General features: G+C 41.1%; 1 protein-coding gene across 10 annotated transcripts in view; it reads right to left on the reverse strand.

Annotated features, from left to right (window-relative positions):
• The window catches only part of Raskol (Ras GTPase-activating protein raskol), a 335,723-nt gene that overhangs the window by 7,884 nt on the left and 313,056 nt on the right, over positions 1-14,783 (reverse strand). For all 10 annotated transcript variants that reach the window (XM_078189692.1, XM_078189689.1, XM_078189688.1 and 7 more), the window contains 6 exons: positions 6,346-6,629; positions 4,987-5,273; positions 3,935-4,267; positions 2,927-3,331; positions 2,307-2,473; positions 574-2,193 (listed from right to left, as the gene is read on the reverse strand). In XM_078189692.1, coding sequence (XP_078045818.1) covers positions 574-2,193; positions 2,307-2,473; positions 2,927-3,331; positions 3,935-4,267; positions 4,987-5,273; positions 6,346-6,629 — 3,096 coding nt within the window. The remainder of the gene's footprint in view (positions 1-573; positions 2,194-2,306; positions 2,474-2,926; positions 3,332-3,934; positions 4,268-4,986; positions 5,274-6,345; positions 6,630-14,783) is intronic.

Consider the following 14,783-nt stretch of genomic DNA (forward strand, 5'->3'; position numbering starts at 1 on the left):
TCCTTGATTCTGGAAATGGTGCTGGAAGAATGTTTCGGATCTGTGAACTCGGTCCTTCGACGAATGAAGTCCAATCAAATTATTATTATATTTTACTCCTTTTATATTTGAGAAATAAACATATAAGAATTTATGCCCGCAAGCTAGAACTCAAGATTTTAAATCTTGAATACAGAAATTATTTTCATTTAAAATCTAGATGTTTACAGAATAAAAGAAACAAAAAAGCCATTTCTTCCAGTTTATTTAGTTTAGCCATTGTAATTTTTGTCTTTACCCTTCATGATTCGTCAAGTAATATAGTCGATTATATTACAATAATATATAAGTAAACTTGTTTCGAATAGTTTTAAATAGAAATCCATAATAAATATATAATCTTGGACAAAGATTCTCGAACTATTTCACTTAAATCGATTCAAAATTTTCTACACTAATATATCAATTATTGTATGAACAGAAAAGAGTAATGCAGCCATCAAATCTATACAAATCAGGAGAAGCATTTCGATCCTTCATTCGTCGTCAAAAGAACCAGGCAAATTACAAGAAAACAGAATAGTAACAATTTACCTGATCGATGCTACGGTGACTGCGCGATTTGCTCCTCCTAGTGGTGCAGCTCTCCTCCTCACTAGTGTCAGACAAGTCCCTCGTCGAATCCAACGACAGCCTCCTCCTGAGCTTCGTGCAGCAGACGTTCTGATTCTGTTCCGAGTTATTCCGGTGCGTCTGATTGTTTTGCCTCCATTGATTCTGATTGTTCCTCTGGAGATTCCTGACGTTGTTCTGAGGTGGTGGGGATGGGCTAAGGTCAACGCCTCTGACACCCTCGACCCCGCCGCCGCTTCCGTCCCTCTCCTCGGAGCTACTGCTTCCTCTCCTGCCGCTTCTTCCATGATTTGGCTCCATATGATAAACAGGATTAGCGAAGGCTAGCGGCGCGGCACTGAGTATATGCGCATTGGCGTTATTGCTGCTGAGGTCCACGGGACTGGAGCTCTGACTATAAGCAGCGAAGCTCTGATAGCCTGAGGAGGCGACGTTACTCAATTGAGAAATAGAGATCTGGGAGCCCTTCTGGGACTTGGACTCCGAGACCTCGTCGTCGGCGTACCTCAACAGGTCGGACAGCTCGTCCAGGTTCCCGTTGGCAGTCGTGTTATTGGTCTTACTGTTGTTGTAATTGTTGTTCGGTTGATGGTTGATGGACAGCGTCAAATTGGACGTCGGATTTACCACCACGTTGGCATTAACCGTGGTCTTCGAGACATTGTTGTAGTTCTGATGCTGAGTCTGGTTTGCGTTCTCTTCTTTGTTGCAGTGGTTCCTGCTAGCTGATCTGGATACGTTGTAGTTGTTATGGTTGTAGTTGTCCTCCCTGTCGTGTATGTCCAGGTTCTGCAGTCGTGCCATGTTGTGTCTGTGGTTCTGTTGTTGCTGCTGCTGCGCTACAATTGTGCAGATGTTCGGCTGGTTGTTCTGCGACGTGGTAATGTTGTAGTTCGAGTCCTTCAGGTTGCTGTGACTCTCGGATCTCGTGGGGCTGGTGGGATGCGTCTGGCAGTGATTCACGTTCGCCAAACTCGCGCTGGCGGTCAGTCTGTATCCCGCAGTGGCCCGGTTGGTCCCGATTCCTCGATGTTGTCTCACGATCGGCGTTGGAGAACGAGACACGAACGCTGGCGGTTCCAGAGGGTAGTCGTCAGTAGTGATTTGCAGCTGAAGCTTCCCGTTAGCTGGCATATAAGCGTTCCGAGGAAGTGTGGCGGCTCTGGCAACGTTCGGACTGCGAGAGCTGTTGTGGCCCAAGGTGTTCGATTGCAACACCTCGTTGCTGTCCCTGATTGTCCCGTTTAGGGTACTGTGGTTACTCAAAGTTGATGTCGCTGACACCGAAAGATTCGTGTTGCTGTTCGCGATCGTCGGATCATTGTAGCGGAAGATGTTGTTCTGTAGATTAGGGTAGCGATGCGATGCTGGCACTGGGCTTGGACCCGGCTGGTCCAGAGCTAACGAAATTCTATCTAGGATCTCCGGAAGCCTGGACGGGGGCATTGACGTCGAGGAAGATGATATCGTAACTAAGCTCTCTCGCAGCAGCGCGTGTAACAGGGACAATTGCTTGCCTAGATCTATGTAGCCATCGAACTCTAACGAATTATTCGCTGGCGCGTCTTTTGGCAACGGGCTCTGTAACAGAGAATTTAATGGATCAGTGCAAAAGTTTAATCTTTGAGATTTCGTATAAGGATGAGATGTTTTAAATTAGTTTAGAGATTTTTTTCTAGAAATAGGGAACTTACGCTGATCAGCTGTAGGAAGTTCTTCATGGAGGCAGCTTCACGCTCGAGCAGATCGTTCATAAATTCCATGAAGTTCTCTTTCCCTTGGAATCTCGTGAAATTCGCGAGTGTTTGAAGAGTCTTGGCCACGAGGGTGAGATTTCTTGCTGCCTTTTCGTTTGGATATTCTGTGAACAAAGATAGTTTTATTTATTTATATTACGTCTTTTACGCAGTCGCATTGATTAGGTATTCAAAATTTGATTGTCAAAAGCCTGATTATAGCTTTACAATGAAAAATGTTATGAGGTTGATGTTAAAGTCTAGTGCTACTGAATGTTGATATTTTTACATTCTGTACAATCTTATAAGTTACAATAAATTAAATAATCCATACTGGTTAAAACTGAATCATATTGATGTTACTGGTAGAAATTAGTGATTTCAAAATTAAATCTATATAAAACTAGTATGAACCAGTTATAACATTTTCCATATCTTTAATACCAAAAATTCATATCAGCAATATTGATACAAACTGACGAAACTAAAATCACATTAACATAAAAACAAAATGAACTAGAACGGAAGCTTTGTCTCCTAAAACCAGCGTACAATATTTGACAAAGACGCAGACTCACCGTGTGTAATGTTGAAGAGAGACGGGCTGAGAATAGCCGGACACAGGAATCTAAGAAATATGTTTGCGGAGATTAGGTTGTCTGCGATGTCCTCGCGGCCCATGTCGGCCAAGCGCTCGCGGAATATACGGAAGCACTCGCGTAATTCGAGAGGAAAATGTGCGTGGCTAGCCAGTATCCTGCCCCAAGCCAGGTCCACTGCGTTCCGTAAATTCTGTTGTTGTTTGTGTAGAGCCGCCACCGAAGCAACCTTCAGCGGGTCCACCTCGCAGTCGCCACCCTCTACCGCGCTCCTAACTACGGCACCCAAGGTCTCCTGCAGGTACCTGTCGCCCGTCAACTTCAGATAGGCCTCCATCGCCTTCGTGGCTAAGGAATTTCCTCGAAAGGTGAGCCTCTCGTCGTCTGAAATCCCATACAACTCTTATTAAATAAAGCATTTATATAAAACATTTAACTAAAGCCTTTCAACACTCATTGCTAGACTGTGCATCTATACATAAACAATTTCTAAGTCAGCTGTAAGAAACGGGAACAGAAGCATAAATTACGTAACAATGTTTCTTTTCTTTTAATCCTTTCAATGAGTCTATATTAACTCCCGTATTAAATTTTTTCACGCTATTCAAGGCTTTATTCTTTATGTTATCACAGAAAGAATGATTAAGATCAGATTTTTCAAATATTTAAAAAGAAAAATACGGTATGTTGAAACTACCAAGAATCATGTACGAGACTTTTTCTAGATTTTTAATCAACAAGTCATCATTTGTTTAATGTGATAATTCGCTCTCACGGATGCGTATACATTTTTTAGCTCCTGTTTTTATGATACGTCTGCACAGTAGTTTTCATTGTATAAACTTTTTGTGCTGAAACAGCTAGCACGGAATAACCTAGTTTTCTTGGTAGACCCAGGTTTCCAGAAGAGTAAACAAAACTGACCCGTCTGTTCCGCGAATCATTAGTGACCATATCGAGGCAAGTCTTAATGACAGTGTAACACACCTATTCTGTGTATGTCCATCATGACCAAGTCAGCAAGAAACTGTGGCGCTTTCTTTTCCCGTTGCATGACAGCCACCAACGCGGTGGCGATGTCCTCTTTCGCTTTCACGGCGATCACCGGCTCCAATTTCTCGCATAGCGACTTGTAATCCGACTTCAAGTATTCCAGGAACTCCTGGTATACCTGCACAGGTAATATATCCACGGATTGGAAGCGGCATTTTACCCTCAGCGTCGGTGGTTCCTTTAACGGGCCCTTATCTCCAACCACCGGATACCATTTTTCTGTTAAATAACGTGACGTCACGTTGTGCACCGGTATGCTGACGGAACCTGCGAACAATTCCAAACGAATTTCATCGTTAATTAACCATTTGTGGCATCGTAATCGGAAAATCTTTGAATATTATTCTTCAGAAAAATAGATGTGACATTTTGTGATTATTAGAATTGCAGGGTTTTAAGAATGCAGATGGTAAATGTTAATACGTGATCCAGGCATAATAAGAATAAGTGATGCATACTTAATCACAGAAAAGTTCAAGTTGATTTATGTTATTGGACATCGAAAGTGGTTCACATGACAGCAACATGAGGTTGCTAGTTGTTGCGATTGCATCTACGCGTTGCTCAACGGAGAAAGTATTATATAATTCGACCTGAACTTTGAGTGATGAAATTCCAAATCGTTCAGATGGTATTTAATTCAAGAATAAAAAATGTCTCGCGTAAACATTGAACAAATTATCGGATAGAGCGTATGCGCAAACCAACGAGCGGTATATTATTATAATAATCTACAACATCGTGACCTTTATTGCGACCTAGTTCGCTAAACATAAACTATGATTAGAAACTATATAATAAACTATTATAAAAACATCGCTGCAGGAAATTTATTTTAAAGTTATCTAGACTATGGCATGATAATAATAAAGATATGATTACCTAAATGCTTATGAAATGATACTAATTAGATAAAATTAATTATCTTTTAATTTTAGGAAAATCTTTTCTACAATGTTGGTGAATAGATCGCAAAACTGTCTTACCGATTAATACATTTTTGTCTCTCTTCTTTTTTCGGTCAGCCTCCCTGTACAAGTTCACTTGTATGGTGTTGACAGAAGGCAGATGATGGAAATCGAAGTGTTCGCCCCAGAAGCAGAGGTCAGCCTTCAATTTTGCTGTGGTTCGCGCGTACAGGGTGCTGTCTAGACAAACCTCGCAGAAATATCGCTTCTTTGCTGCCACACCTTTCGCCTCCAGGAGCCAGATCTGCAGAGAATTGTCCGTGCGTCTTGTCTGCTCTGCATCCGGTTGAACGGATTTCCTTAAACTGAGTTCAAAACACAAATTAGAATTTTAAACTCTTGGATCAACGTCGACGGGAAATTGCAACGAAACGCTATCTTTGCGGAAAACTTTGAACATCTTATTCTGTTATTATTCCTCCAATTTTCAAGAATTTTCGACCTTCAACCATACATTTTACTAATTACGTTTACTCCTGTTTATCTTTTTATCTGAAGAATTTTTAGATTGCTGATTTTATGCAATTGATGAAAACTATTTGAAAGAGAAATACATTTTTTAATTCTTGTTTTATAAAACTGTTACAGAACATATCCATTTTGCGCAAAAATGACGTTTCAGACTAAAATTTTTTACTGAATTCTCTCCACAATTCTATCAATAGAACTACGAAGCAATCGACGYGCCTAATRCGTATTGTTCTATAACAATGGCAAGATAGGATTTATTTAAACATCGTATGATCTCTATTATATGTATATGTTTAAATAAAGAAGGTATCAAGAAATGTTTCTAGATGATGTTTCTAACGTCAAGAATTATAACAGAAAAAATCCGTCGTTTTAGTTTTTACAGTCTCAAACTAATTCAAATGAACTTACTTAATCAAAATAAATACTAACTATGGTACATAAAATTCACTATAATAAGACGAGAGAATAAAATTGCAGATAAAATTATCCAACTATATTCATACACAGTTCCACCAGCCAGTTTGTCAATGCGATCCATTACTGAACATTGCTCACATCATTCCACAAGTCGTAATATTAAACAAACACCGTAATAAGCAAATTTAAGAAAATCATTTCCGCAACATTTTAGTGCTAATTGCAAGCGTCGGGATACTTTTGCACAGCAATGTACCCACATCAATCCAGCCGTGAACACGGCAGGGTTAGAACCGCGACCTCTGGCATATCGCCTCAAAGCCAGAGTTGCATCCACACGGGGCGGGCATAAAAATCTCGGCGCTTTGCTCTCAAACGGAGACCGCCGTTCGAATTCGTCAGACCGCATGGGTTCAGGATTCTCGGTCGGCTGTGGCTTGTCGAGTAAAAAACAAGCGAAAGAAGAGACAGAGGAACGGTACCAACCTGTGTAACCACTGGTCCCGTTCGTGAGCGGTCCTGCAACTGAAATACTTGGGTCCACCGGTGCTGGGTGTGACCTGGAAGCAGTGAGGTCTGCCAAGCAGGCTCGGATGCAGCGGTGTCACGGCCGCGAGGTCCATCGAGGTCACCGCCTGTCCGCAGAGGAGGGACTCGTGTGAACGGCAACCCCGAAGTCCGGCGCCGCGTTGCTTCTGTCGCTCGAGCTTCGTCACGCTCTTCGTCCTCTTCAGCGGGTTCGAGCGGAATGACCTCTTCGAGAAGAAATTCTGCAAACAGGAAGAGAACAGGACGATGAATGCGTGTCGCGTGCCGCGGTCACTGGAATGGAATTCTTCGTCATAATCATTGTTTAGGTACTAGTGGCTTACTAGGCTACCTTTACGTTGCAATTTGTTAGAGAATGTAGATCAGTAGGTGCTGTGTAAGAGTCCTTATTTTACCGATTTTTATCGACATTTATTATTACTCATTGCTGAACCCTTTAACTACGACTTATTTCATACTTATTAGTTAGAAGTAATAGAAAATAGAAATATACAAATATTGTTTCCTGTTTGCTTTTTCTTTAAACGTCGAAATGTAAAAGATATTTTGAGTTTATAATCATTCACAGCACTGTACGTAGCTTTTTTTAAGTGTGACACCTTATACATTAAAACAAGAAAAGTACCCTATATTATTTTACTGGTATATTACTATAATATGATAGTAGAGTGAATATGATAGTCTAGTGAAGGCTAGTTCAAAATGGTCCAATTTAGATTTTTAATTTACTTATTATATAATACGACAATAAATGTCACCTAACACCTTAACGAAAGCAGTTTTGCAACTTTTAAACAAATATTTTGGATCCAATTCTTACTCGCATATTAAAAGCTACTATATTAATTCAATTATAAGATAACCACGGTTGTTCAAAGTTGTATCTGTCAGTTTTGCAAGCAATTCCTTCATTATTTTGTAAACTACCGTTAGTATACTTTATACGTTCGCTCTATAACAGCTTTTATACTAACGCGAAGAGAGATTAGAAAACTCTCGCGTCGCTTCGAAGAGGGGAAACCTATTTCAAATTTGTTGCACAAAATGTAAATCACAGAAAGCATTCAACTTCTAGGCGGCCGGAAGTTTTACTCTCTTTTGGGTTGGAGTTTTGAGGATGGCCGCGTCACGGGAAAATCGAATCTGAAGTTCTTTACGGGCGTGAAAAGAAATATGAGAGGAACAGAAAATTGCAGTCTGAATGGAAAGAGGGTGGTAAAGAGAGAGGATTCGGGGGAGCTCTGGCGGGGAAAGATTTGAAACGAAATGAGTTATGTTTTTTAAAAACCCGTGGCATCCCCTTTAGTCGTATCTCAACTACCGACAATGTTCTGGAACTATTATTTATATGTACTTCGTAAAAACGTTGAAAAACCTGTTTATCATCCATTAAGAAATTTGTCGAGTCAGTAACGAAATGAACACTGCAATCCTTGTTACACTCATTAAATTCATGACTTCAATAAAGTGCAGAAATATTTTTCATGTAAAGTCGATAAAATGTATTTTAAAAATATCAGTATTGTCAATGTAACCAGAAAATTCTAACCTACTTTGCACAGTTTTTAAGTGTAGGTAATTATATTCAGTGAATGTATATAATTCGCTATATTTAAAGCAGTTAACATTTAGTGCATTTAAATTATTATATTATAGTGTTTCAAATTGAGTTTTAAATATTTCGAGTTGACGATGTACAATATACATTTGAAATACTTATTATACATTTGTGAACTCGATTAACCATTTCAACCAGTATATCATTTAATAAAGAAATAAATTACTATTTGAAATAAAGCATACGTATTTCTTAGTCGACGTACTGCTATCCAAGTCCGACCATAATCAACGAATCCCGAGGGAATAATTACCCTTGACCGCAAGCGTAGACTAAACAGAGATCCGAAGGATCATTCCGAAGCATTACGTATCGCGTTAACACACTTTTCAAACGTCTCGGCTTCGAAGCTACTTCCCTCTTCTCGGGGCGAACAAGAAACGATTCCATGATGGATCGTAGCTGTGCTGCCCGAATGTCCATCCGAGTGCATTAATCCTCATTAGTCACGCGCGGATAAAGATCCTGATCGAAATTGAAAACGTAATACAGCACTGATATTCGCGACTTTTTCACAGAGAGACCCGGCCGAACTTGAAACGCGATTTGCGGCGTTAATCCCGCGGCTGAATTTGATTCGGATAACAACAAGTCGCGCGCTAATGATAGTATAAAACGCGAGACTGAGGGAACCGGTAGCAGATGTTAGCGGTGCGGCGGCGAGTGAAAATCATCGACTGACTCTCCGGGAGCGACACCCGGGAATCTTTCCCGACATTGCTCAAGTGAAAGGCATTTCGCCGTGCGTTTCAGATGCTGGGAGTCTTCGTCGCACATATTCGGATCAACCGCGACGCGCTCCGGCGATTCTTGCCGCCTGTGACTAAACGGTATACGACCCGAACGGTAAAGGAGTCTAATGATCTATCGTACGGCGGGTTCTTGCAACGAGTCGCGACGATTGGACGCAAAGCTTGTAAGTACGCGGGCCGTTTAATCACAGGATCTTATTACACGAACATTTCGCCACCAAAGTCACTCGGATCAACCTTCGAATGGTCAGCAGAAATATTAGCCTACGTTAAAGCGAATATTCGAAGGCATTTTTCATTTATATTTATCATTGGACCGCGAATCTGTATTCAATACATGAATACTTTTCGCATTAATTGCGTAAAGTGGAGATGAGTAAATTTTACTGTATTTTTCTGTAAACAAAATACTGTACAATTTCTGGAAATGACAAAAGCAAAACAATATTTTCGAGGAAGAATTTTCAAATTTCTGAGTGTGGCTTTACGCTCGCTATCTATAATTCGCAGGACTCTGAAGTTCGGATTCGTTCTTTCAAATGTTATGGAGAGAATCGCACTACTTTCGGTGTTTCTATTGTTTACTGCAGATTTTTCGCGAAGATCCACGGAACGATATGGAATGTAAAATCGTTCGTTCCACTTTCCACGACTTTCTGAACGCGCGCGTTGTCTCTGCCGGGTCATCGGATAAAGACAAGTTGGCCAGGCGCCAACGCGACTCGGAAAGAGTCCAAAGTGTTTTGCATGTTCCCGGAAGTGCACTCGGTGTTGCAGCAGGTCGCCAAGTCTCCCGAGTTTATGCCGAAAATTACGATTAATAAGAATCTATGGTACGTTCCCCTTAGAAGTATCAAATCTCGTATGGCGCAAAATTATACCCCTCGTAAAAACATTTTTCTACGTTAGGAGTACGTTTATGGTTACGGTTCCCTTTATAGTTCATAATTTTCAGGTTCGTGATTTATTACTGGGTCGGTGCAAATTGGATACCTAAATATATTGGTATCCCATTGAATAGAAACACCATGAAGCAGATCTCGGTCGATCGCGTTTCTTGTGTGTTTTTCCGATCAATACTGTCCTAAATACTTTAATTAATGTTGCCACATTTGAACAACGAAAACCCGCAGCTCATCTCCGACTTTCCCGTATTCTCGGATTAGTAAAACGCATCTTCGTTCTTTCTCTGTTTTAATCTCGCAATTCAAATGGCAGTACGCGATCGTTCCGTTTAATTAGTTCTAATTTATGGAAATTGCAGGTCAAGCCGAGAAACGCGCACCGAGTGTTTCTTATTTCGAAACGCAAACGTAGAAACGATAGCGTGCTGAATTATTAAATACACGATTCCCGGGTTGGCGGTCTTTGTAGATAATTGCACGTTTCACTTTTTCCCGCGATCGCATTGGCTAAAAATATGGATTACCACAACTCTGGCTTCAACGAACTTTTTTGTTGAAATATTCTGGACTACGACGGCTGTGACACTCATCTATGAGTTATTTATCTATTTCATTGTAACCGTTAAATAAATTTTTATTTGCGAAATATATGTATATTTACTAACTTCTCGGCGTGCAATTAATTTTTATCATACGTTAAAAAGTCACATAAATATTTTTCGTTTATACAATGAAACTATAGCAAATTATTTTAGTTTTATTTAACTTTTTGCACCACTAAATTTTTAGTAATTTGTACAAAATAAATTAACGTCACATTCATATTAAAATTTCAATTCAAAGAAATTGTTTTCTTCTGTTATCAATGTCTGGAAATTAAAATAAACGAAGACATTGAAAAGAAAATCGGCTCTTTCTAATAGAGAAATCGTAATGCAAGAAATTAGAGTGATTCTTTAAATTTTTTAATGATTTTATACATCATTCGAATCGTTATCTACTACTTTACAAACTAAAACGTCCAAATTGCTGGTATCTGATCTGAGAAAATTCTGCAAGTTCAACAGATTAACCTGATTTCAAACGAGATTACATAACTCGCAGCCGCATCAACTCCCCCAAACATACCAAATGACGAATGACCTACAATCGGCCGAAGTATCAGAAGCAAATCACTCGACCGCATTGTTCAATTATGCAGAATGCTATTCGTAGCAGTGATAGAGCACTCGAAACACCCTCGGTCTGCCTCGGCGGCGAGGCCGAGCGCCGTTTCCCCGCGCATATTTACCCTGGCAGCGAAGTAGTTGATGATCATGCTGACAACCTTCTCCTCCTCGTTCTCCTCCATCGGTTTCACGCACATTTTTCTTCTGGTCATGCGAACTGTACCGCGTGAGAAAGCGCAGCAGATGTTCCCGAATTCCACGACGGAAAAAGCAAACGGCGACGTTCCCACCCTGTTCCCGTCACTTCGCAATCTCCGATCCGATCCCCGGCTGTGAAACACGCGAACCCACTCTTCTCAATTTCATTTTCCAGGAAAATTCGCTGGACGACGGAAAATCTCCGATCGCAGTCGTGCCTCGATGCTAACAAGGATTTATCGCGACTGAGAGACGTTGACAGCTTTCGAATACTTTATTCGTAATCGTATTTTATTTTTGTCGTTCGATCGAACGAGCTTTCTCGGCACGGCGCGGTATAGTTTTTCAATTGAAATAGCTTTTAAGTGCCGAGAAATTTATTTAGAAGCATAAGCTGAAAGCGATCAAGAATGTCTTCTTCGCAGAGTTGATATATGTCTGATGCACTATATTGAGCAACAATTATCAACAGGCCTCATAGGGTGACGAATCGATGCACTGCTTTATCGCAATTGTCTTTTCAATAACGTTTCAGAAAGTTGAACCAACAATTCAATATTAATTCAGATTTTCTGGTGGTTTTGTCACTTTGTTCAGCGCAATCGCCACGCACTTATTGATGATTTATTGATGACTCAACGGCGCGAGGAGGTTCCCGGTTGTTGTGGCAGAGAACGTTGCCCGGTCGAAAGTGCCCAACTTCGTCGCCGAGCGTCGCAGCAGCGTTATCACTACACGTGCGAGCCCTGATAAGCTCGGCCAATGTCAGAATGCAGCGTAATCGGTTGGCAGCGGATTGCGTTACCGGTTTTGTGGCTGGGAACCACGCCGAAGATAGAGTCGCAGCTTTTCCCCGAGTACTCTCAGCTGGTGGGGATTCCACGGCACCGGCGTGATCGATCGCAAATTGTTGACAATACGATTAGAAACAGTGAATAACTGCGCCCCACCGAACACCTGCACTCGATCAATTTTATTAAGTGCTTGCCGACCAATGATCGTTAAGCAGTTTTATTTCTCTTCCTTCACATGCCGTTCGGTAATTGCATTCGGAAGACGGTAGCTGTGTAATTATCATTCCTCGAGTCTTCCAATAAAGCCGAGCTTTTGTTAATACTTTACTCTAGTGATCACGGTCGATATTCTATTGCAAGACGTTGAGTTTTTATGAATTGATTGGTGAAGTTCTTAATTTTAGTTCTTCTGTTGTATAGGACAAGAAAATGTTCTCAATGATTGCAAATTATTTTGTTTGGATGCTGTTTAAGAATTCTAAATTCTTCATACAAATATTTTTTTATTTACGATATGATTGTATTAATAGCTCTTTCATCGAGGAATTCTTTACCTCAGCCTCCAATTTTAACGAATACTTACAATCAGCGATTTTGTATCTAGCTTCTATATCACAAACTTATCTAATCGATCTGTCTGTCTAATACTATTACGTGTAATACTAATTTTGCACTCGATCGAAGTCGCTGTATCAATATTATCAAATATCGAATACTTGATATCAATGCATACTGCCACGTAATTCAGGAATTCCTCACAAAACCAGGACGCTCAAACGTCTCCAAACAGTTTCAAACATCGCCGGCACCGCCACATTCGCCGAGTGTTCGAGTTGCACAACTTCTTCGAGTAAAAACAGGGTCAACCAACTGTCACGAGTCAGATCACCATGCACCGATTATTCACAAGTAATGATTTCCAATCGCTGCGTCGCCGCCTGCAATGCCACCGATTCGCTTCCTAGTCCTCGCGCGTCGAGCGTCAAGCGTCGTCTCGAGACTTCGGTTCGTCGTTTCCTCCGAACGGCCATGAAATCGTTGAAGTTTCCTAGCCGGCAACAATAGGCCCTCGCAGGGTTTTCTATTGAAACGTGTAAGCACGAGCCAAGAATACTGCCGGGCCCGGGGACTCAGGTATCCCACGGAGGACCCCGAAAAGGGGACCCGCGTTTCCAAGCATGCCCAGGTAGCAAAACGCAAGCTCGCTTTCCGCTTCGGGGCTCGACCGAGCCGGGATTTAAATCGACAGGCTATTTAAACGATCTCCCTCCACTTCTGCGCCGATCGGTCCCGATTTACGCTTCTCGCATTCGAACCTTTTTACGAGCTTCTTGCATCGTACTTTTCCTAATCACTGGCTATCGCCTCGGTGTTCCGCTGACCCTCGAGATCGTAAACTGTCCGCTTTATTCAATCGTCTTCCGCATTCTGCGAGACTGATGCTGTTATGGTCTCGTAATCATCGCTGTCCTCGTCGTTCGAAATTACTTTGACGTAGTGCTCTATCTTTATTCTTGAGTAGCTTAGAGGTCCAAATTAATTCAGCACGAGACTTTGAGTTATTCCTTAAATATGATAAGCAGTCGATGCACAAATGTCAACGATGTTTTTTGTCGTTGATAAAGCGATTCGTGAAATCCTTCGATCTCGGATAGATTCTCACTGACAAAATCATTTGTGACGTTCATAAGTAGTTAAAAGATCCAGGTAATTTAGTACGAGATTTTCGATTGCTTTTTAAGCAACGCTCGACGCACGACAGCCAACAGCGTTTCTCGCGCACGTATCTCTATCCACGACAACTCTATTTTCATTTGCTCGACTTCGGCGCCGCCACAAGTCCCGTGGTTTCGCAGATCGTTAGCAGGAGAAAATTCACGAGCACCATTTGTAAATGCTACTGTCGAAACCGACGACTATCGTTCAGCGTGACAGACAGCTCGCGACTCGCAGTCCGATCTTGAGGAGAACCGCGAAAACAGAAGCGGTATTTTCAGCAGCCGCTGCTCCGTCGGGTTTTCGTTGATTGCGAGGTCGCCGACCCTGCCACAGTCCGAGCTTCTTTGATGCTTCTCTATTTGGACACGAGTCCCTTTATTTACCGGCGTCTCTACCCCGTCGATAAATTATTGCTCGCCGTCACCAACGCCAAGCCGCTCCGATCCGCTTTGATGCAGAGCCAGTCTTCGGAAATTTCCCCAAGACAGCTCGATTTTTTCCAGATTTATTCCAATACTACTTTCGAGTTCATACCTAATGGAAATTTTCCAGTCGTTCGGAAGATTGCTCAAAGAGTTTCGCAATTTACTAATTACATTAAAAATCTTGAATTCTGGACGTTTATTCTTTGGGATTCTAGTTTTCTAGACACTGGCCCATTTTCTGGGAATTTACTTCGTTTAGCTGTGCTTTATGTAAAAGAAGCTTGGTAGTTTTCTTTTAACCTTTTTTGTGCTGAGTAATGATATATCAATGTTGATTGTAATTGAGAAATTGTTGTTTTCTTAATACTTTTAATAAATGATACTTCTATGCCTTACTTCTTTTTTCTTTTTAAATTGAATAAAGTCGTTATAATTTCTCTCGGAAACTTGATCAAACTACATCAAACAGATTTGGTATATTTCGTTCAGGTACACGCGACCTATAGTCGGCATTGAGAGGATTAAATAACAATTTCAGAAAAGATTACAACAGTCCAAATAATTTCTTGAATTTTTGATAAAATTGCTATCGCTTTGGTACAGTTTTAAATCTCTCATTCTCTCAGCGTTTTAAGATGTTTCTTTCCGAGCATTCGACAATTTTCTCATATCGAAGAGAATTCGAAAAATACATTCACTGGTTCGCAAAGCCACCCTCACTTCACTTCCGAGAAATCCTCTTGATGCGAGTCTCATTAGTTCGTGTATTAAAATCGTTTCGAATGCGGGGGTTGT

This window comes from Augochlora pura, chromosome 8 (assembly GCF_028453695.1).
Source record: "Augochlora pura isolate Apur16 chromosome 8, APUR_v2.2.1, whole genome shotgun sequence".
In the NCBI taxonomy this organism is placed as follows: Eukaryota; Metazoa; Arthropoda; class Insecta; order Hymenoptera; family Halictidae; genus Augochlora; species Augochlora pura.